At 40.0% G+C, this 21,836-nt stretch overlaps 2 protein-coding genes across 4 annotated transcripts in view; both read right to left on the bottom strand.

The window, feature by feature from the left end:
* Window positions 1–1,878: 1,878 nt before the first annotated feature.
* Window positions 1,879–21,836, bottom strand: part of SLC10A6 (solute carrier family 10 member 6) — a 29,338-nt gene continuing 9,380 nt past the window's right edge. The window contains exons 2-6 of the mRNA XM_008706174.2: window positions 16,278–16,396; window positions 14,599–14,687; window positions 11,714–11,889; window positions 8,874–9,031; window positions 1,879–4,450 (exon numbers count right to left, since the gene is read on the bottom strand). Coding sequence (XP_008704396.1) covers window positions 4,236–4,450; window positions 8,874–9,031; window positions 11,714–11,889; window positions 14,599–14,687; window positions 16,278–16,396 — 757 coding nt within the window. The 3' untranslated portion in view covers window positions 1,879–4,235. The remainder of the gene's footprint in view (window positions 4,451–8,873; window positions 9,032–11,713; window positions 11,890–14,598; window positions 14,688–16,277; window positions 16,397–21,836) is intronic.
* Window positions 16,553–21,836, bottom strand: part of CUNH4orf36 (chromosome unknown C4orf36 homolog) — a 44,214-nt gene continuing 38,930 nt past the window's right edge. For all 3 annotated transcript variants that reach the window (XM_040624969.1, XM_040624968.1, XM_008706173.2), the window contains exon 5: window positions 16,553–16,622. The gene's annotated coding sequence lies outside the window, so the exon portion shown is untranslated. The remainder of the gene's footprint in view (window positions 16,623–21,836) is intronic.

Below are 21,836 nucleotides of genomic sequence, written 5' to 3'. Positions count from 1 at the left end.
CTAAGAAAACAAGTTCAAAATTAGGCAGTTGTTGGGGTTGGTTCTACAGTTCAAGAATGTCAACAGATACATAATTATCCTGGCCTTGCCCTCACTGTCTGAAAATGGCTGCCTCGGCTCCAGCTATTACATCCACATTCCAGGAAGGAAATAGGAATGACAAGGATAAAGGGTCAATCACTGCCTAGGGCAAGAAAGCAAAATTTTCCAGAAATCACAAGCAGATTTCCACTTCTGTCTTATTAGCAAGAATTGTGTCACATAGCAATCTCTAAATTCAAGAAAGCTATTTTTAGCTAGCCATATTGCTGTCCTGAACAAAATCTTGGTTCTGTTAATAAGGGCAAAGGAAACGGTAGGTATAGGGTAGCAGCAAGCAGCGTGTGCCTCTCCAGTTCTGCCAGTTTCCACCATTCCTTAGTAGCTAACACTATGTGGATCTTTTAAGATCTTCCTGACCCTAGAAATATCTGAATTTATAACTGTTGAAAATGTACAGACAGGAAGTAGTAGTCTTAAGCTTCATGAAGACGACTACATATTTTTATCAATTTTTACCCATTCACCCAAAGTTAAGAATATTCTAGAGGTCATGCTAAGCAAACTCTCAGGATGCTTACTGATAAATTACGTTGCCAAGTTTTATAGCTTAGCTCTATCCAGCAGAATGAGTAATCATTCAGGTGGGCAAGTACACACAAAGGCTGGTCAGAGGGTTGCTTAGAGGCTAAAATACGATTAATTGGAGCGCCTGGGTATCTCAGTAGATTAAGCATCTGCCTTTGGCTCAGGTCATGATCCCGGGGTCCTGGGATTGAGCCCCGTGTCTCGGGCTCTCTGCTAAGTGGAGAGCCTGCTTGTCCCTCTCTCTCTGCCCCTGCAGCTCGTGTTTGTATGTGTGTGCTCTCTCTCCCTCTCAAATAAATAAAATTTTTTTAAAAAAATGATTCAATAGGGGCGCCTGGGTGGCGCAGTTGTTAAGCCTCTGCCTTTGACTCAGGATGTGATCCTGGCGTTCTGGGATCAAGCCCCACATCAGGCTCCTCCACTAGGAGCCTGCTTCTTCCTCTCCCACTCCCCCTGCTTGTGTTCCCTCTCTCGCTGGCTGTCTCTCTCTGTCAAATAAATAAATAAAATCTTTAAGAAAAAAAAAATGATTCAATAAACTGGGTTAGGCTGAACTACCCTTTATACTCCAGGATGAATTGTGGCTGCACGAGGAAGGGAACAGTTCACAGTTACTGAGCACTTCCCACACATCATACTAAGTGTTTTCTACTCTCAGGGTGTTTAGGATTGAATGTTATCACCCTTTTTAAGAGAGGAAACTAAAGTTCAGAGACACTGTCACTTGCCCCATGTTGCCCAAATAACAGAGCTGGAATTCAATTTGAAGTCGGCCTAACTGCAACCCGCAGCTCCAAGGCATCCTAGCTCTTTAAGTGGAATACAGGGAGTAGCCCTGGCAAAGCCCATGTTCTTCCCACTGTGCTGTGCTGCCTCAACGGTCCAGCAGCTCTTTTCCAGACATAGAGTTGAACTCATTCTTAACATTATTTCTCTGGCCCCACTTCTGAGCTTCATATAGGCGCCCGCTTTCATGAACCCATGATTATTTTGTTGTTTAAGGATTTTTATTTATTTGAGAGAGAGAGAGCACGAAGGGGTGGAGGGGCGGAGGAGAAGCAGACTCCCTGCTGAGCAAGGAGCCTGACCTGGGGCTCAGTCCCAGGATCCTGGGATCATGACCTGAACCGAAGGCAGACGCTTAACGGACTGAGCTACCCAGGCATCCCCCGCCCCATGAATCCATGATTATTTAGATCAGTTAGAATACAATTTATTCAGTTAGAGCTTTTTTTTTTTTTTTTTTTTTTCCCAGTTACATTCTTCACACTAAAGATAATGTGTGGCTTCTGGGACAATTTGACTGTCTCCAGTTCTCAGGAACATGTTTACAAACTGCTTCTGGAGATGACAGATTTCTGACAGGTCTACTTTCAAACCCTTACATTGATTTGTGTCGTGACTGTCTTAAAGGGTGGCTTTTGGTGGTCTTGTCCCCAGATTTGTCCTGATTGTGGTAAATAATGACCATGTACTTAATATTTTCAGAACAGAGCATTGGATTTCACCACTTTGTGTTAGGTGACTATTTAGAGAAATACTTTAAAAATACATTGTTTATGGATTCTTTAAATTCATGTTAATGCTCATTTTAGAACTGGGAATTTCTGTTAATGCCCAACGCCACTGACTGCTCATTCCAGGGATATATTCTCACTAGACTATGAACACTGCCAGCAGGAACCGTTCCTGCATGTCCCATGGGCCTGTATACAGCACAGACTAGCTTCTCGACACAAACATTCATCAGGTAGATAAATGGGAATCCTCAAGTAATTGTTAATTCTCAAACATGACAATCTGCGTAGTTCTTTTTCATAGAAATATACTTGTGACACCTAATGGGGCCCTTTCTGTAATACCACAAAGGCATTCTTAATTGTCGTGAAAATACCACAGTAATCGTTATCATTATATTAACCCACAGGTTCTTGGGAATACTTACAAAATAAAATTGTAAAGCACTAAATATCAGACAATACACTTTCTCACACATTTCAAAACTTACAAATAAGACTAGACAGAAAAATGGAACAAACTAGAGTCCCACATTATATAGGAAGTTGTGGGAGAAAGGTGGCATTTCAAATCAGAAAAGATGAATGATTCAATATATGATGTTGGAACAATTAGTTAAACATCAAAAAAAACTAGATTACTTAACACACCGTACAAAAACGGAGATTCAAAATGGAATAAGCATTTACATACTTAGTTCATAAAAGTCATAGAAAAAAACATGGGAAGTATTTTTAATAATGTAAGAAGAGAGGGGGATGGGTTTTACCTACTGCCAGACAATACACACAGCAGAGAGTAAATACGTTGTGCAAACCCCCAAGCAGAACTTCCTGCAAATACATTCTCAAAAAGAAATACTATCACAATTCATAATCCACACAAAAATATAAATATTCTAACATTTGACAGACATCAAGGTCAAAAAGCACTTTTTAAGACTAATAAAGCTGAATATGTAAAAAATACAAAACTTCTATATGGCAAAAGACATAGAAAAACAAAAGATAAAAGATTAAAATAGGTAAAACATTGACCAAACAGGACAAAGGGTCACTATCCATAATGTGTTACAATGTATTAATCAAAAAGGAAAGACCACAGTAGAAAGGCAAGCAAAGGACATGAATAGGCAAGTGATCATGAAAAATACTCCAGTCATAATTTTTTAGATGCAATCTTAAATGAAATATTTTCACAGATCAGAACTGATCATTCCTTAGACTGGTGCAGCTGTGGGAAGCCAGCCCCCACTCAAGCATTGCTATACATCATCGGACAGCAGCCTGTCCAACATTTTAACGTGAGGTTGGCCTGGCATTTCAAGTTGTAGGAAGTGATCCTCCAAAAATTCTTGCACAACAGTACGGGTATTTGCAGCAGCATTATAATACCAATAAGTTCAAAGCTATCTAAATGTCCACGAACAAGGAATGGTTAAATAAATTACAGTCCTTCTATGCAATGGAATACTTCTCTGAAGCCACTGGTCTAAAGAATGAGGTAGATCAACGAAGACTGACACGTCAAGATTCTCCATAATATGTCATCAAGTGACTCATGAAACAGTATATATGGAATGATCTCTGTATTTCTTAAAATGGTATAAACAAAAATTCGAAGGCTATACATGTGCCTATCATTAGAGAGTGAAAATACAGGGCATTCACATTTTAACCTCAAGTCGTCATTAATTCCCTCTACACTTGTATTACATCTATAATCCAAAAAGATTTCCAACCCCTTAAAAAACAATCGTTTCAGAAATGGCCACATTTTTTATGAGAACTGTATGCAGTGGGAGGTGACATCTAATCCCGACGTCGCGTACCAACGGGTGTCACTCTCGCCGCCCGGGAACACAAGAACACACAGCGGCCGGTAAATATATTGAGCAAACCCCCCAAAAACTCCCTGAAGTAGGTGAAATACATTCTCAAAAATGGATCCCATGACAATTCACAAACCACATGAAAATATAAATATTCAAATATTCCCACAGGCCCTGCCAGTGAGATGCATGCATCAGCTCTGCACTGTCTTTACTGGCCGCTGAGGAAGACGGAGACCAGTCAGGCCAGCAACCCTTACTAGGTACAAGAAGAGATGTGGCTGGTGGGCTCCAGAGCTGTGCAGAGATCCATCGGCACTGATGGCCCAGGAGTTATGGCAACTTCTTCATTCACCTCCAAGAAAGCACCGGTTTCTTTGAAAGAAGTAGATTTCTTTTTATGGTAGCCTTCTGCAGAACTTGTGTCCTTTTTTCTGTGTTCATTCTTCAATCTCCTTTTGTACATCTTGTATGCTACGTATTAAAACATACAGGTATTGAAAAATCACTTTAGCAAAGACTGTAATGTAGTGACCTCGTGTATTTTAGGGCTCTGTTTGCTTTGGGTCACAAATGTGTAAACACAAAAATGAAGGGGAAAAAGAAAGGAAAAGAGATGGAAACTGGGGTTCTGGTTCAAGAAGGCAACAAAAGTAGGATGCCTGAGTGGCTCAGTTGGTTAAGCATCTGCCTTTGGCCCAGGTCATGATCCCAGGGGCCTGGGATTGAGTCCCGCATAGGACTCCCTGCTCAGCAGGGAGCCTGCTTCTGCCTCTGCTTCTGCCTCTTCCCTGTGCTCATGCTTGCATGCTCTCTCTCTCTCTCCTCTCTCTCAAATAAATAAAATCTTTAAAAAAAAAGAAAGAAAGAAAGAAAATGTAAGTAGATCCTAAACTCACCTCCTCCCACAGACACACTAAATTCCTCTGGGAAAAAAAACCCTAAACACTGTCAGAACAACCCCATCACATTAGACAAAAGGAAGGGAAACCAAGTGGAAGTGGGTAGGAAAGACTGAGATAAAATCTCACCATAAGCCGCACCCCAGACAGGGCCATCCACAATCAGGAGGGAACTCAAAACATGGAGCTTCTCCCTCAGGAGCAAAGGATTCATACCCCAGATCAGGCACCCCAACTTTTAATACAGGCATCTGAGAGACAAGCCCCCAAAACATCTGGCTTTTAAGACCAACAGGTGTGGTTTACCTAAGAACCACAGGTCTATGCTGAACGGAGGAACTGCAACCCGACTCACCTGCCCCAGGGCCCAGCCCAGGAGCAGCCCTTTGAAAAGTGCCCAGAATTTTATGTAGAAGAGACTCATTTCTTCATTTTATAGCATCAAACTGAGGGGCAGGAAAAGAAGTAGACATCTAGGACCAGGAAGAGAGTGCCATTATAAGACCAACTCAAAGACAGCCACACCAAGATACATTACAATTAAAGTGTCAAAAGTTAAAGACAAGAGAGAATCATGAAAGCAGCAAGAGAAAAACAACTTGTTGCATACAAGGGGACCCCCATAAGGCTATTTGCAGATCTTTCAGCAGAAACTTTGCAGGCCAGAAGGAGTGGCATGATACATTCAAGAAGCTGAAACGAAAAAACTTCCAAGCAGGAACACTCTACTCAACAAAGTTATCATTCAGAAGTAGAGGTGAAATAAAGAGTTTTCCAGAAAAGCAAAAGCTAAAGGAGTCATCAACACTTACAAGAAATGTTAAAGGGATTTCTTTAAGCTGAAAAGAAAGGGTGCTAACTAGTAACGCGAAAGCATATGAAAGTATACATCTCACTGGTAAAGATAAACATACAGAAAAGTAGTGAATTAATTACTTAAAAAGCTAGTATGAAGGTTAAATGACAAAAGTTGTAAAAATAATTACAACCACAGTAATAAGTTAAGAAATACACAAAATAAACAGATGTAAAATGTGACCTCAGAAACATAAAACATGGAGGAGGGATAAAATGTAGGGCTTTAGAATGTGTTCAAACTTAGGTTGTTATCAACTTAAAATAGACTATTATAAATACAAGTTGTTATATGTAAGCCTCATGGTAACCACCAAGCAGAAATCTACAGCAGACACACAAAAGAGGAGAAAGGAGTCTAAGCATACCACTAAAGAAGTCATCAAACCACAGAGGAAGAGAACAGAGAAGAAAGGAAAGGAAGAAAAAAGGAACTACGAAAGAGCCAGAAAACAATGAATGTCAATGTCAGCACCTCCATGCCTATCAATAGTCATTTTTTTAATTAAGATTTTATTTATTTATTAGAGATAGAGACAGCCAGCGAGAGAGGGAACACAAGCAGGGGGAGTGGGAGAGGATGAAGCTGGCTCCCAGCAGAGGAGCCTGATGCGGGGCTCAATCCCAGAATCCCAGGATAATGCTCTGAGCCGAAGGCAGGCGCTTTAACGACTGAGCCACCCAGGCGCCCCTGTATCAATAGTCATTTTAAACTAAATGGCCCAAATTCTCCAAACAAAAGACAGGGAGTGGCTGCTGAATGGATTTAAAAACAAGACCCATTTCTATGCTGCCCACAAGAGACTCCTTCAGATATACGGACACACACAGACTGAAGGTGAAGGGATAGAGAAAGATGCTTCCCTCAAGTGGAAGCCAAAAGAAAGCTGGGGTAGCTACACTCATATCAAACAAAATAGACTTTAAAACAAAACCTGTAAAGAGAGACAAGGGCAATACCTAAGGATAAAGGGGTCAATCCAACAAGAGGATACAACACTTATAAATACATATGCATACAACATAGGAACACCTAAATATAGAAAGCAAATATTAACAGTCCTAAAGGGAGAAATTATCAGCAATACAATAATAATATGGGACTTTGATACCCCACTTACATCAATGGATAGAATATCCAGACAGAAAATCAATAAAGAAACACTGGTCTTGAATGACACATTAGACCACATGGGCTTAACAGATATATACGGAACATTCCATCCAAAAGCAACAGAATACATACTCTTCTCAAGAGCTCATGGAACAGTCTCCAGGGTAGATCATATGTTAGGCCACAAAACAAGTCTTAACGAATTTGAGAAAATTAAAATCACAGCTAGCATCTTTGCTGACCACAATGGTATGAAACCAGAAATCAACTGCAAGAAGAAAACTGGAAAATTCCATGGAGACTAAATATATGGTGGACAAACGACATGCTACTGAACAACCAATGAGTCAACAAGGAAATCAGAAGTGAAATAAAACACCTGAGACAAACAAAAATGGAACTACAACATACCAAAACCAAGCTCATGGAGATAGAGAATAGATGGGTGATTGTCTGGGGCGGGGGGGCGGTATCAGTGAAGGGAGTCAAAAGGACAAGCTTCCAGTTATAAAACACGTAAGTCATGGGAATGCAATGTACAGCTTGGTGACTGCAGTTGATAATACTGTATTTTATAGTTGAAAGTTGCTAAGAGAGTAAATCTTAAAGTTCTCATCACATAGAAAAAAACCTCTACATATGGGGCAGATGCTAACTGGACTTATCGTGGTGATCATTTCATAATATATACACATATGAATCATTTGTTGTAAACCTGAAACTAATATAATGTTGAATGTCAATTATACCTCAATAAAAAAGGGGGGGAACTATGGTGCAAAATAACTCAATGTATCAGAATGGCTATTTCTATCTGGACTGGACCATTTGTGATTGAGGTCACTGACAGCTCACCCATTCATTCATTCAGGCCACTGGTGGCTCATCTATTCATTCAGTCAGTCAGTCAGTCAATCAGTTAACCAGCAACACCTGTGGATGCTTGCTTGCTATGAGTCAGGCACTCTCCTGAGTGCTGGGAGATAGCTGGGAACAAGCCAGACATGTTCCTTCCCTCACTATCTCACAAAGGAAAAGAAATTAAAACTTAGATCTAAGACCAGGGAGTTTTATTCTGCTAAGATTTCTCTTATTTTGGGGTAAAATTAAACCCCAAGTACTCCTTATGTTGATTGTTATATTAGCAATCAGTATATAATCAGTTATATCAGTATCATTGAATATAACTCAGACCCTGTTTCCTGATAACAGTGAAAATTACAATGCCCCAAGATTAAAATATATATGTGTGTATGTACTGACTTTTTTTTTTTTTTTAAGATTTATTTATTTACTTGAGAGAGAGAGGGAGGAGTGAGGGTATGGGCAGAGGGAGAGAATCTTCAAGCAGACTCCCCACTGAGTGCAGAGCCCGACATGGGGCTCGATATCACGACCCATGAGATCATGACCTGAGCCAAAACCAAGAGTCAGACGCTTAACCCACTGAGCCACCCAGGTGCCCCTATTGATATCTTTTTTAATTTACTTTCTGTGAACCCACCTAATGACTGACTCTAAAATGATGTATACTTGGCTGTATGGATTGGTATATATCCCATATTATGATATATATGTATACAAATGTGTATTTCAATATCTGTGTATGTTTCATATTTCATAGTTCGAAAATATTTCACAACCATTCAGCATACTCCTTAGTCACAGAAGCATTGTGAAATAACTTGGCATTTGGAAGACCTTGTGGCTCTTGATGAAACATAACAAATGTCATTCTGAAGATAAATTATTGCTCATGGAGACTTATCAAGTCCTAGAATCCAAGCTCTAATAGTGCACTGTTTTTTGTGAAGCATGTTTGTTTATAATTATAAGCTTTTTTTCCGAATATTTTTAATATTTTGCTATGAAAGCAAAGGAACTTGTTTGTGCACTTTATTTTCCCCAGAAATGGCAGGCTAACAATGCATCACAAGAGTAGCACATGCATGTTGAGATTGAAAAAGAAGTTAGTAAATTGGGTGACAATTTGCAATCAAATCTACCCGATAGGGGCCCTCCTTACCTGCAACAATGAGAAATCCGTCCAATAGCTGGAAGAGTCCATAGGCCAATGGGAAGCTAAGCATCTGGACCAATTGCTTGGCAGTGAAAGATAACTGGAGCATGGTGACGCACATCTGAATATTCTGAGCTCCAGTTTCTAAGGCAATCGTCCTGCACCTACCAATGAAAACATTTATCAAGAGTTACTAGCAATAAGGAACTCTTCTTAAATTTTTCTCTTCTATACAGCAATAAATGTAAGCTACGAGCTTAGGCCACTAAAAATGTTTACACATTTAATAATTATTTGCTGAGTGTGCCTGCTCTGTAAGTGTTCTGCTGAGAGGAACTTCGAACAGGACCCTAGGAACCCTGCCCCAGGAATCTGGGTGGAAATACATGCTATACACACAGCAAAGGTCCAGTAACAACACAAGATGAAATATGATCGAGGGTCAGGGAGATGCTATAGAAATTCAGAAAAGTGGCATAAATGGTTAGAGAAGGCTTCACAGAGGCAGAGGCAGATGAAACAGTGATGGTGGGAGAGGCATTTAACATGGGACAGTGGCTGCAATTAAAGTTCCAGGGACAGGTATGAGCTGTGCCTACTAGGAGGCAGTGCACATGCCATGAACCAATTTGGGTGGGGTGAGGGTTGGAGAGGAGAATGGAAAGGTGAATTAGAGATGTCAAACAGTATGAACTAAACAATACTTGAAGGTAAACACAAAAACCCTAAATGAAAAGCAATGTCTAAGACCAAATGTCTAAAACTCTTTAGTGGAAGAGTCTAGGGACACAATTTTTCTACTTTCTACTTTTCTGTATTTTATCGGTTTTCTAATTGCAAGGAAAAGAGGGAGAGAGATAAACTTCGCTTGAAAAAGAAAAATCAGGAGGGATTAAAAGGAAGACATAGCAGTACGTTGGGGGCTGGGTTAAGCAGTTTCATCTGTCTCCAGTTTATAAAGGGGCCTTCAGGTTTCTATAGATGGAAGTGAAGAGAGGAAAGAGGTGTTTCAGAATATAAACCAGCATCTCTCTGCAAGCTGGTTTAGAATGCGGAGGTAACAAGGGGAGGTATAATGTGGGTGTGAAAATATTGGTCCAGGGTAAGTTCTGAAGCTCTTATTTTATTTCTACTTACTCTCTTGCTTCCTATGCTTTCTTTGGACCACCTTCCTTTCGGACGCCTGTCAATTACTTGGTATGATTACGCTGCAAAGCTGGACCTCACACCTGGACTATTCACAAGGCAAATGCAGCATCTCAGTCCTGATCCTTCTCAAGCCATCAGGTATGAAAAAGACAAGATTGTTAAGTACATTTTGCCATGGGAATACTCTCTCTCCAGGTCCAATTATATTTCAACCACTCTACAGTCTGTGTTCCTAATTATTGGCTTTGCGAACAAACCCCGGTTCACATCCTAACTCCACAGCATTCGGCCTCTATGAACTTGGTCATGTTACTTCATGTCTTGAAGGATTTGCTCATCTGTAGAATGAGGGTACTAATAGGCACTACTTCTCAGGCTTGTAGTAAAAAGTAAATGAGATAAAATAGGCAGAGCCTTACCCAGTACCTGGGATAATCCTAAATGTTCTCCAAGCAGACTAGAAAGAGATTTCTTCTATAAAGTAAAAAATCAAAATGCATATCACTTTCTATTCTCTTTTACTTAAATCTGTCTTTTAAGGTTTTTCATTTCCCAAACTCTACCTTTGAAGTTCAACTACCTAGTTCACTTTTCTTCAATAATTCTTTTTTTATTTTAGAAGTGGTGCATACTCATTGAAAAACTCAGGAAATATACCCTCCCCCAAAAATTAAGAAACTGAAATTACTCTTAATCCTACTACTCAAAATTAAACAGTATTAGCATATGGTGCATTTCTTCCAGTATTTTTCCATGCATAAAATTCTTTTGCCTTCTTCCACAAAATGGGAATCAAAATGTATCCCATTTTCCATTTTCTTTTAAATTTATCTTTTAAGTATATTCCAAAAGCAATAAAAGTGATGCATTATATTCCATCACATAGACATATCATGAATTAAGTATCTCCCTATTGTTAGATATTTAAATTGTTTCTATTTTTATATCTATAAATAACACTGCAATTAACATCCTTGCACATCAATATTCGTGTGTTTATCTGATAGTCCTAGCTGCAGGACAGATTTCTAGAAGTAAAATCACCGAGTGAACAGCTATAAATATTTATAAGGCTATTGATATGACTAAATCGTCTTCCAGTGAGTTTTTGCCAACTTATGTATCCTCCAATATTGTATGTTAATACTCATCTCATCTATAGACATAACAACATGGAATATTATCATTTTTAATATTTCACAAATTTATAAATTATATGCCCCAACTTGTAATGATAATATTTCAGATAAATTCCTATCTTATTTCTCCAGTTTGTCCTTTCTCCTCTTGCCCCTTATAATTAGCACTTTTACAGAATTTGGCACAGACTGTGGATAAATGCTCAATCTCTTGAATTTTGCTCATGCCCTAGAATGATCTCTATATTTAATGAAACCATCTCACCCCTATCTAATTACTAGAATAAGAAGAGAAATGTGTCCAGATTTCAACACATGATGTTAACACCCCAATCCTAATTTCACAGATTACAACTTCCCATCAATCTGTCCTTTACTCTCATTTACATAAGATTTACCATAATCTTTTCACCCTCTTTATGATGATCTGTCCTGTTCCATTCACCTTGTAAGTCAAAACTCTAAATGTCTCCTGACACAGCCAGGCAGCAAAGCCTGCCAGAGGCCGAGTGTTTACTTTATCCTCCTCAAAAAAGTGCAGGGATCATTTAACTGTACCTCGGCCAAGACTGGTGGGTAAGAAGTGCCAGCAGAAAGCCCGCGACATGGCCGATCAAAGGAAAGATGAAACTGACGGTCAGAAGAGTGATGTCTGAGTTCCAAGATCCTTTTGCCAACACCACACCAGCAACTGCGACCACCAAAAGGAGGACCCCACCAACAATGGCCCCAATCTAAAGTAAACCAATAAAATAAGTACATGTAAACATCGTGGTCTTTTAGTTCTATTTTGAAAAGTCCATCACTGCTCTAAGAAGCTGGGAACCTAGACGTTTTGGAACAAAGAGGGGACTTACCACCAAATCCGATCTCATTTTACAGAAAAGAAACTTAAGCTCCAAATTGGTCAACTGACTTGGCTAAGCAGGAAATTGGTGAGGCTCGACACAAATCTAAGCCTTATTTTATGACCAGTACTGTTTCCCTTGAAGTAGAGGATTTTGCCGGAAGGATTGGGTAGTGGAGTTTTTCATGGATAGGACAAATTTATGAGACAAGTGAAATCTGACAATAAGCCCCAACACCCCTACACGCACTTTCTTAGATCCTTTGCTGGTAACCTCTTGTCTGAGGTCTGCCCTGCCTCGCTATCCGCCATTCTCTTCCTACCACCCCCTCGACTGCCAATGGCTGTTTACTGCTTTGATCTCTGCCCTTCTGTCCTCCAAGTGAAATGTACCCAATCTTTACTAGACAATCTGGGCTGACATTAATGTAACATAAGTACTGACAGATACCTCTTTCCTCTCCCAAATGAATACTGTTCTTTTTGTTGTTCAGCAAAAACAAGAAATCAACAAAAAAGAATTTCCAATAGTCTGAGTGTTAGATCAGGGAAAAAGGAAGCCAGACCCAGAATATTTGGAGAAAATTAGGATTTTGACAAGCTCCCATTCATACCATGTAGACAACAAACTATACATCTCGTTATGGCATCAATCGGGATTTGAAATGATTCAAGGTGTGGAGGAAGGTGGTCCCAGGGGAGCAGAACAAAGCAACAACAACCCAACACACCGCAGATGTGCTCTGGGATTATTTTTACTGCTCAAACACAAAGACAGACTGGGTCCCTGCTTAATGGGAAAATGCTAGAACACACAAAGATGTCCTCTGATTGTCAAAATCCCTCTTCATCTTCCTGTCAAAAAAGGATTTCAAAGTTCAAAAATTCACCAAGAGCAATATGTTCAGAAAACGTATCAGATCTAAAATTAAAAGAGGACCAAGAACAGAAAATGAAAATATATCAAAATGATTAAATTATCCTAGTTTTTTTACTAAGGTGCTCCAGAATATTTATGTATATTATTAAATATTTTCTGCCACACATCCTATGAAACAGGCAAAAGAAAGGGGTTTTACATCTGCTCTTTACAGATAATAAAAGTCACCTGCAGAAATTTTATCTCATTTCTCCACTGACACTGAGGGACTAACAGAGGATCTGGAAACACCAAAATTACAATAACAAGACAGAGTGCTTGCTAGTACTTTATCAGAAATAAAGTATTGGAAAAGTAAGAGGTTTCCATGATCACACTCTGTCCTCTTGTTTTGTAAACAAAATGATAGCATACACAGCCGCACTGGAATGTTTTCCTACTGAAATCACAGTCACACACCGAGATGCAATCCAAATGCACAAGTCTGAAGCCTCCCTCCAGGCCCCTGTCTGCTTGTCAAGCCACCTTCCCCTTCATCCCATTGACAGAATCATGGGAGTTGGTCCATCTTGGGCCGAAGCGAGAAAGCAGCATGCATTTGTGCAGGCATGTGGAGCGGTCGGTGGAGCCAGACAGCAAGAACCAAACCAGAAACCCAAAACTAAAATGAACTGAGATGCATTTGTTCAGCCTCCAACTAGCCCCAAACATTTATTCCTCTATAAATGCAGAATGTAAGTAAAGCACTGTAAAAATCTTCATAAAGCAGCACACAGCCCAATCTTACATCTTCTAAAATGACACCTCGTTGAAAAAACCGAAAACACCCCAGGATGTTGACATCTTTGTTGAGAACGTCTCAACATTTTTTAAAGCTATTCTTATATTTTTAAAAGTCATTTTTAGATATTTTTAAAAGCTGTTTTAGAGATCTTTTTAAGACAGGACATGAGCTTGTTCCTCCAGCAGACAGAGGACAATGCCGGAAAGTCAAGAGGAGGTAGGAGGTTCCAGCTGCCATCATCCCATGGCCAGACTTCCCAGTGCATTCTGCATGATTTCTCTTTGACAGTTTTTCACGTGGTCAGCAGCCCTTGTTCGTGTGTACAAACTTGCACCTCGGAAGCTTCTTCGGGAATGCTTCTGAAAAACAGCCCTACTTTTTCATGAAACCACCCCTACTCTTCACCCTGGGGCTCTGCCGCCCGCACGCCTGACCAGCCTTCACCTCGAGAGCACTTGTGTGGAGCCTGGTGAATAGATGGGCTCTGGGTTCTCTCTGGCCACACACACGCCTTAGCTTTCCTGGCACTAAAGCAAGAGTCCCACACTTGCCAGTGTGTCCTAAGTGTCAGTGTGTGGGCCAACGGGAGTGACAGAGCATGGCTTACAAGAGTGGAGGAAATATGGAGGCTAGATCCAAAAATCAAGACGTATAAGGAAAACTGCTGGGGATGGGGTTGTATTTGACTGGCCCATCTCTTTGAGTCATTGTCTCCGTCTGTCTTTCCAGTCTCTGTGTCTAAGGATACATTAACCACGATGGGGAGCAAGAGTGGAGGAAATATGGAGGCTAGATCCAAAAATCAAGACATATAAGGAAAACTGCTGGGGATGGGGTTGTATTCGACTGGCCCATCTCTTTGAGTCATTGTCTCCGTCTGTCTTTCCAGTCTCTGTCTAAGGATACATTAACCACCATGGGGAGCTGCTTACCTTGAGGATGATTTTGGATTGCTTAGGCCACCTGTAGTTCACATAGATCCCAAAGGCCACGGGGATGGTCAAGCACACAAGAGTGATTCCTGAGAAACCTGTAGTTCACATAGATCCCAAAGGCCACGGGGATGGTCAGGCACACAAGGGTGATTCCTGAGAGGAAAAATCCATCAGAAGGTAACCCCTCTCACCTGGACTGCTCAGTCCTCCACCATTTCTATTTCCATGAGATAAAGGCTTTCATTAAAGCTGCATTTTATTTCTGCATCCACCTCCAAATATAAAGAAAGAAAAACACCTTTGGAAAATGGCCTTTGAAGAGTATACATTAAGACTGAATGCCACTATTCATGTTCCATCATCACTCTCTCTAAAAATCCCTCTGACAATGACATGGAATTTTAGAGACAACCAGAAATGTAAAAGTTAGAAAACAGGAGGAGTCGGCAAAAGTCTTTGGTTGCTATGCGTGGGGTCACCCCTCCACGACCACAGCTATTTTTTCCCCATTTGAAGCCAATGAGTCATCTGTTTTACAAAGCATACCTATTGCAGGTATAAAAACACCATCTGTTACACATACCAAAGCTATTTCTCATATTCTGCAAGTGTAACCCAAAGGTGGGTGGGGAAAACGTGCCTTTTAATGAGCACAAGTGAATAAAAGCATTGAAGGCAGGCTCAGTAGAGCAGAGATCCACTGGCTTCTAAATCTGGCCAAATTCCTGTAAAACTGGCTGCAAAGTTATATGAGTTGCTCATAATATGTTGGGCTTTAAGTGTTTACAAGTGTCTTGTAGAATATATTATCAAAATGGAATGTGTAAACAACTGATCAGAAAAAGTTGCACATAAATCATTTCTAAGATTTCACTCAAATTTTACAAATTCAATGGACTCCAGCTGTTATGGGAACATGGCTCTATTCATGTTTTTGAACTGTGGGCCCTGGGTTGTAAGGCCCTCCAAGCGATTACTTGAGACTCCAGATTGACAATTTTAAGAATAATGGTTTCTGCCGATTTTCCAAAAATTCTGAGCAAGCAGCAATAAACGTATCATTTCACCAAGGTTTTCTCCCAAGCCTAGAAAGTGAACTGAGATCTCTAGAAAAAGGGCAGTGTTTAATGAGAAATGACGATCTTAAAAGGAGATAGGGAAGAAATATGGGTATGGTTGTGGCATGCGGATACACTCTAATAATCGAAAGGTATCATTCATGTTGGATCAGTAAAAATGTGAAGGCTCACAGGCCATGTGAAAAGTGGAGTTGCAGGAAGTAAGGTCTTACTAGACCCACCGTGATCCAGTAAACCTTTGGATCATAACAAGACCAACAGCTTTGTAATGCATTATGTAAGCATGTTCTTAATAAGTAACTTCTCTTTCTTTATTTTCAAAGGTGAACTCTTGTAACGTTAAGAGCTTGGACTTTGCCATCAGATGCCCAAGTCAGAATTCCAGTTCTTCACTGATCAGCAGCACAAACTTGGTGAAGTTACTTAATTTCTATTATCCTAAAAATCTAGGAAGTGGAACTAGTCATAGAATCTATATAGAAGTGTTGGAGAATTTGTTTATTTAAAAACCCACGTAGAGGACACACATAACAAACGACAGCTTAATTATCATTACCATCACCATTACTATTACCATTTCACAAGTCCAGTACAGACCTATGTTCTGATACGGGATGGCGAGATTCTGCTCAAGATTCCAGGGCAAGGTGTAGAGATACAGGCAAAGCGGCATCATTCCCAGAGCAGCCAGTGTGGAACAGGTTGTCATAGTGATGCTGAAAGTGAAATTAAAATGATGCTTAAGAGGAGAAGTTTGAGGGGCGCCTGGGTGGCACAGTGGTTAAGCGCCTGCCTTCGGCTCAGGGCGTGATCCCGGCGATCTGGGATCGAGCCCCACATCAGGCTCCTCCGCTGGGAGCATTCCAGGGCAAGGTGTAGAGATACAGGCAAAGCGGCATCATTCCCAGAGCAGCCAGTGTGGAACAGGTTGTCATAGTGATGCTGAAAGTGAAATTAAAATGATGCTTAAGAGGAGGAGTTTGAGGGGTGCCTGGCTGGCTCAGTCGGTGGAGCGGGTGACTCTTGATCTCAGGGTCATGAGTTCAAGCCCCATATTGGGGATGGAGCCTACTTTAAAAAAAAAAAAGAGGAAGAGTTTGAAATGATGGATTTAAATCCTGACCAAAAGCAACGCCCAGGACACACCTTAGAGATTACGTGGCATAAGTTACTTGAAGATCACTCCTGTCTTGTTACTCAACAAATGATGGCTGTATTTGTGGTCTAGAAAAAGATTTCCAGCAATATTTGATGCCCCTCCATTAAGTCATATATATGTGAGAACCCACGTATCCTCCATGTTCTGGTAGTATAAGGGTTTTTTTTTCCTGTATACAGTTTTTTTTTCTATTGAGATATAATTTGTAAACCATAAAATTCATTATTTTGAAGTATTTTAATATATTCACAAGACTATGCAACATTCTCTATTTCCATAATTTTTTATCACCCCAAAAAGAAACCCTAATCCATTAGCTGTCATTGTTCATTCTCTTCTTTTCCTAGTCCCTGGCAACCCGTAATCCACTTTCTGTCTTTATAGGATTGCCCATTCTGGACATTTCATATGAGTACCATCATAAATATGTGCCTTTTTTGTGTGTCTGACTTCTTTCACTTAGCATAATGTTTTTCAGCTCCATCCACATTTTAACATGTATCAGTATGCCATTTTTATGATTGAGTAATATTCCATTGTGTGGATAGGCCACATTATTGCTGCCCTTCCATTAACTGATAGACATTTGAGGAGTTTCCACTTTTTGGTCATTATGAATAATGCAGCTATGACTATTTGTGCACAATTTTTTGTGCAGACATATGAGTTCAATTCTCTCAGGTGGATACCAGGAGTGGAATTGTTGGATCATAGCTGAACTTTCTGAGGAAATGCTATTTCCAAAGCAGCTGCACCATTTTACACACCTGCCATCAATCCATGAAGGTGTTCTATTAAAAATGTTTGCATTAGGGGTACCTGTTTGGCTCAAGTCAGTTGAGTGTCTGACTCTTGGTTTTGGCTCAGGTCATGATCTCATGGGTCCCAAGATCACGCTCTGCATTGGGCTCCACACTCAGCAGCAGTCTGCCTGGATATTCTCTTTCTCTCTCTCTCTCAATAAATAAATCTTTTTTAAAAATGTTTGCATTTTTAAAAGTTTGCATAAATATTCATAAGGAATATTGGTCTGTAGTTTTCTATTCCCATGTCTTTGTCTAATTTTGCTACCAGGAGATGGGAATAGGGCAAGTTTGCCACAAGGCTAAGCATTTGCCCAGCGTGTGGTGTTATCTGTCAGAAGTTATCCAAATACCACATACACCAAGATTCCCATGGATAGAAAAGGGACCCCACAGCACAGATTCTCAGAACAAGCTGGACAGAGCCAGAGAAATTACAGAACCATAGCAAATAGAATTGATGTGGGATGCTAGACTCAAATAAAAGTTCTCTTTGAATTCTGATATTGTATAATCCCATGGTTAGAAATAGGAATTGAAGTAGAGTGGTGAGTTACAATAGACAGTAAGATTTCTGGACTTCAAAATGATACTGTGGTTGACAAAAGAACTGGTCACTTAGCATCAATCTGGGGGGACATGTTCAGTTAGGGATGACAATAGGACATCCACCAGAAATATCCTGGGTGGGCAAAGGAAAACTCAGGACCACAGCTGCTGTCACCACTAGACATACAAATCTGGCCATCTTGGGAAGTGAAATGTAGGTGCAGGAGCTGAACAATAGTCACACCACACAGCTTTACCCGGAAAACAAATGAGGATAATCAGAACAGAGTTTTGGTCTTTGTTGAACAAAGCTGGAATGATTTCTGATAGACAATTGAAAAGGATAACAAATTTAGTACTGTGAGTCTTGAGGATTTGCAAGTATATAATATATAGGAGTAAAATCCTTCAGTTTTGAAACTTTAAAGACTCTGTATCTTTCCCCTTTTTTTTCCTTTTTTTTTTTAAAGAAGAGGGGGAGGGGCAGAAGGAGAGGGAACAGGAGGGAGAGAATCCTAAGCAGGCTCTGTGCCCAGTGCAGAGCCCATGTGGGGCTTGATCTCACGACCCTGAGATCATGACCCATAAAAACTCTCGATTACTATACTTTTATTCCATCATACAGAATGTTATTGCTTCATAAATTTATAATATATTGTTTCTATTTTTTCCAAATATATAAAGCCTTATTTTTCTAAGCCTTTGCATTTCTTAATTGGAGAAGAGGACTTAGTCAAAATGCATAGCATCGGTGCAAGGAGGAAAGCATGCATAATGAGAGACCAGGGGCGTGGGGAGCAGACCCATGAGAGGACCTTTCCTGCTCTGGATAGGGGTGTGGGAGGGGAGCCATGGTGCATATAGAGAAGGAGCAGAGGAGTGGATGGAGAGCTAGGAGATGATGCTTCATGAAAGCTGAGAAAAAAAGAGCCCTCAAATGAAGGCTAAATGCCAATAGAAGATCAAAAAGGATGAGAACCCGAGAATCTGATTTGGGACCATCCAACCTTCCCCCAGTTATTGGTGCCTTCACCCCAGAACCATCCTTGCCTCCCTCACCTCTACTCCCAACTCCCAAGCTTGGGCTATCCTTTGTCCCTCTCTGGGTGACGGAACCAGTGAAAGAGTGAGTTAGTAGAATTAGGGAAAGCAGGTAAATGGAAATCAGATATTCTTCAGGACTATAAAATATTTTTTAATTGAGGGGGAAAATTACACAATCTGTCTAAGCACATACAAACTGTTTCTGGACACTGTTAATGCTGCTCTATTTGGTGAAGTGAGGCAAATGGAGCTTCACATAACCCAACCCAGGGCGAGAGTTTATCCACCTCAACTCCAGGTCCAGAGAGCCTGGAAACTTTTAAATGTTCATTGTTTGAGTTCTCGCAGTGGACTGCCTTGCACAGAGTATATGCCCAGTCTGCATCCGTGGCACAAATGGCCAAGAGACTGAGAGGCAAGCCACCTCCCAGCCCACCAAGGGAGCCCATCTTCATGGGAGACTGTATAGCACTGCTCCCAGTCTGATTATTCAGGGTTTTTTCTATATTTTTCATCGAGGGACTTTGCTGTAAATATAGTATGATGGACATACTGGCATGGGGGGGATCAAAAACATTTTCTGCCCAAACCTGGCTGGCCTTGGGCTTTTCCTTCCTCAGTGCTGCAGTGTAACCTCTCTGCACTTAGAATGTTCATTCTGGAGGAACAGCTGGCATTGCCCTCTAGACATTTTTATTCACATTACCTCATATGCAGTGCCCTACACCAGTGCTTGTTTACCTATCGATATGTGGCAGACTGGCTGACTGTGAGTTGCTTGAGGGCAAGGAACTTATTGGCCTCACCATCCCTAGGACCTGGCAGTCTCACGCTACAGCACATTGGAGGAGCTCATTAAATAATTACTGAATAAATGTATGAATCAAAGAATGAACCAATGTGTCAATACCCTGGTGTTAGGACAATGTTCTCTCTGCCTTCCTCGTATGTCATGTATCTGCAAGTGACCCTTGAAAATCTTACTAAAATGATCCCTTCACACTGAACTGCAATGGCAAACATCCCAACAGTAATCCAGAAAAACAGAGATTTTCTACCAAATAACTAAAATCATGCTTTTCAAAGTATAAATGTGAATATAACATCTTAAGGAGCAAATATTTAGCTGATCGGTGCCCTTTTCAGAAATCCAGACTTAGGCGGCGCCTGGGTGGCTCAGTCAGTTAAGCTTCCACCTTCAGCTCAGGTCATGATCTCAGGGTCCTGGGATTGAGCCCCCTGTGGGGCTCCCTACTCAGCAGAGAGTTTGCTTCTCCCTCTCCCTCTGTCCCTCTCCCCACTCATGCCATCTTTGTCTCTCTCTCTCAAATAAATAAAATTTTTAAAATTTAAAAAAAAATAAAGAAATTCAGACTTCGGTAATTCACTAGTGATTGTATATTTCTCGTCTTATTTTTTTTAATAAGTCCTATTTTCTTTTTAGTTTTTTGCTTTAATTTTTGCTTTTACAAAGTCCTACTTTATAATTGTTTGTTCAATAAATAGAGGTTTTTTTCTTTGTTCTTTCTTTTCATCTTTGTTCTTTCTTTTTAAAGCAATCACACAATATATCTTACTCTGCAGCTTGGCTGCTTTTTTCCTCCACTGAACCACAGATATCCCTTCAAGGCAACACATGTAGCTTAAACTCTTTCGCTTAAAGAATGAAGAGTACACCGTAATCTAAATACGCTGTAATTTCTTCAAACCCTTCATTAATGATGAATAAATTGCTTTGGGTGCTTTTCCACCATAAACAAAGTTATGATAAACATTCTTATATGTATTTCACTTGAAATAATTATTTTATTTCTGTAGAATAGATTCCTCAAAATGGAATTGCTACGTTAAAGGTCTGTTTTTTATTTTAGTAGATACCACCATATTATTTTCCAACAAGATTGTTATACTTCACAATCTCGCCCACACTGGATATGATCAATCCCTTTTAATTCTCATGAGAACACTGAAAAATACACCTGTTATTTTGTTATGCACGTGACTCTCTATGAGCTTGTGCTTTCTTTTATATTTACTGACCTCTTGGATGTCCTCTTTAAACAGCTTTGTCTGATTTTTTCTTCTCTACTTGTAGGAGCTCTTTTAAAATCAGAGTATGTATCATCATGCATAATACAACTAGCTTCTCCGAACTTATTGTATATTTTTGGCTACACTCATGGCTTTTGCCATAATAAAAAATTAACACTGAGATACTCATATCTGTCCATTTTTTAATGGCTTCTGAGTTTCTCTTGTTAAAGATTTTCAATCCTATCCTGAGGGTATTCAAATGTTGCCCCCACTTCTTACCTGTTTATAGGTTGATATTTTATATTTATATTTTTAGCTCATCTAACATTTATATTTTATATGATAGAAGGTCTTCTATATTGAGGGGCAAGTATGTCAATACTATTCACCAAATAATTTTCTACTAAATTCAGGTGCAAACCTCCTTATATGTTAAATGTCCAAATGTATTCAAAATGTTTTTTTTTTCTTTATTTTGGTTTGTCAGAGAAAGCCTTATTTCTCCTTCACTTCTTTTTTTTTTTAAAGATTTTATTTACTTATTTGAGAGAGAAAGAGAGAGAGCAC

This window comes from Ursus maritimus, unplaced genomic scaffold (assembly GCF_017311325.1).
Source record: "Ursus maritimus isolate PB19 unplaced genomic scaffold, ASM1731132v1 scaffold_8, whole genome shotgun sequence".
NCBI classification, from domain to species: domain Eukaryota; kingdom Metazoa; phylum Chordata; class Mammalia; order Carnivora; family Ursidae; genus Ursus; species Ursus maritimus.
This window is presented reverse-complemented; position numbering and strand designations above follow the sequence as displayed.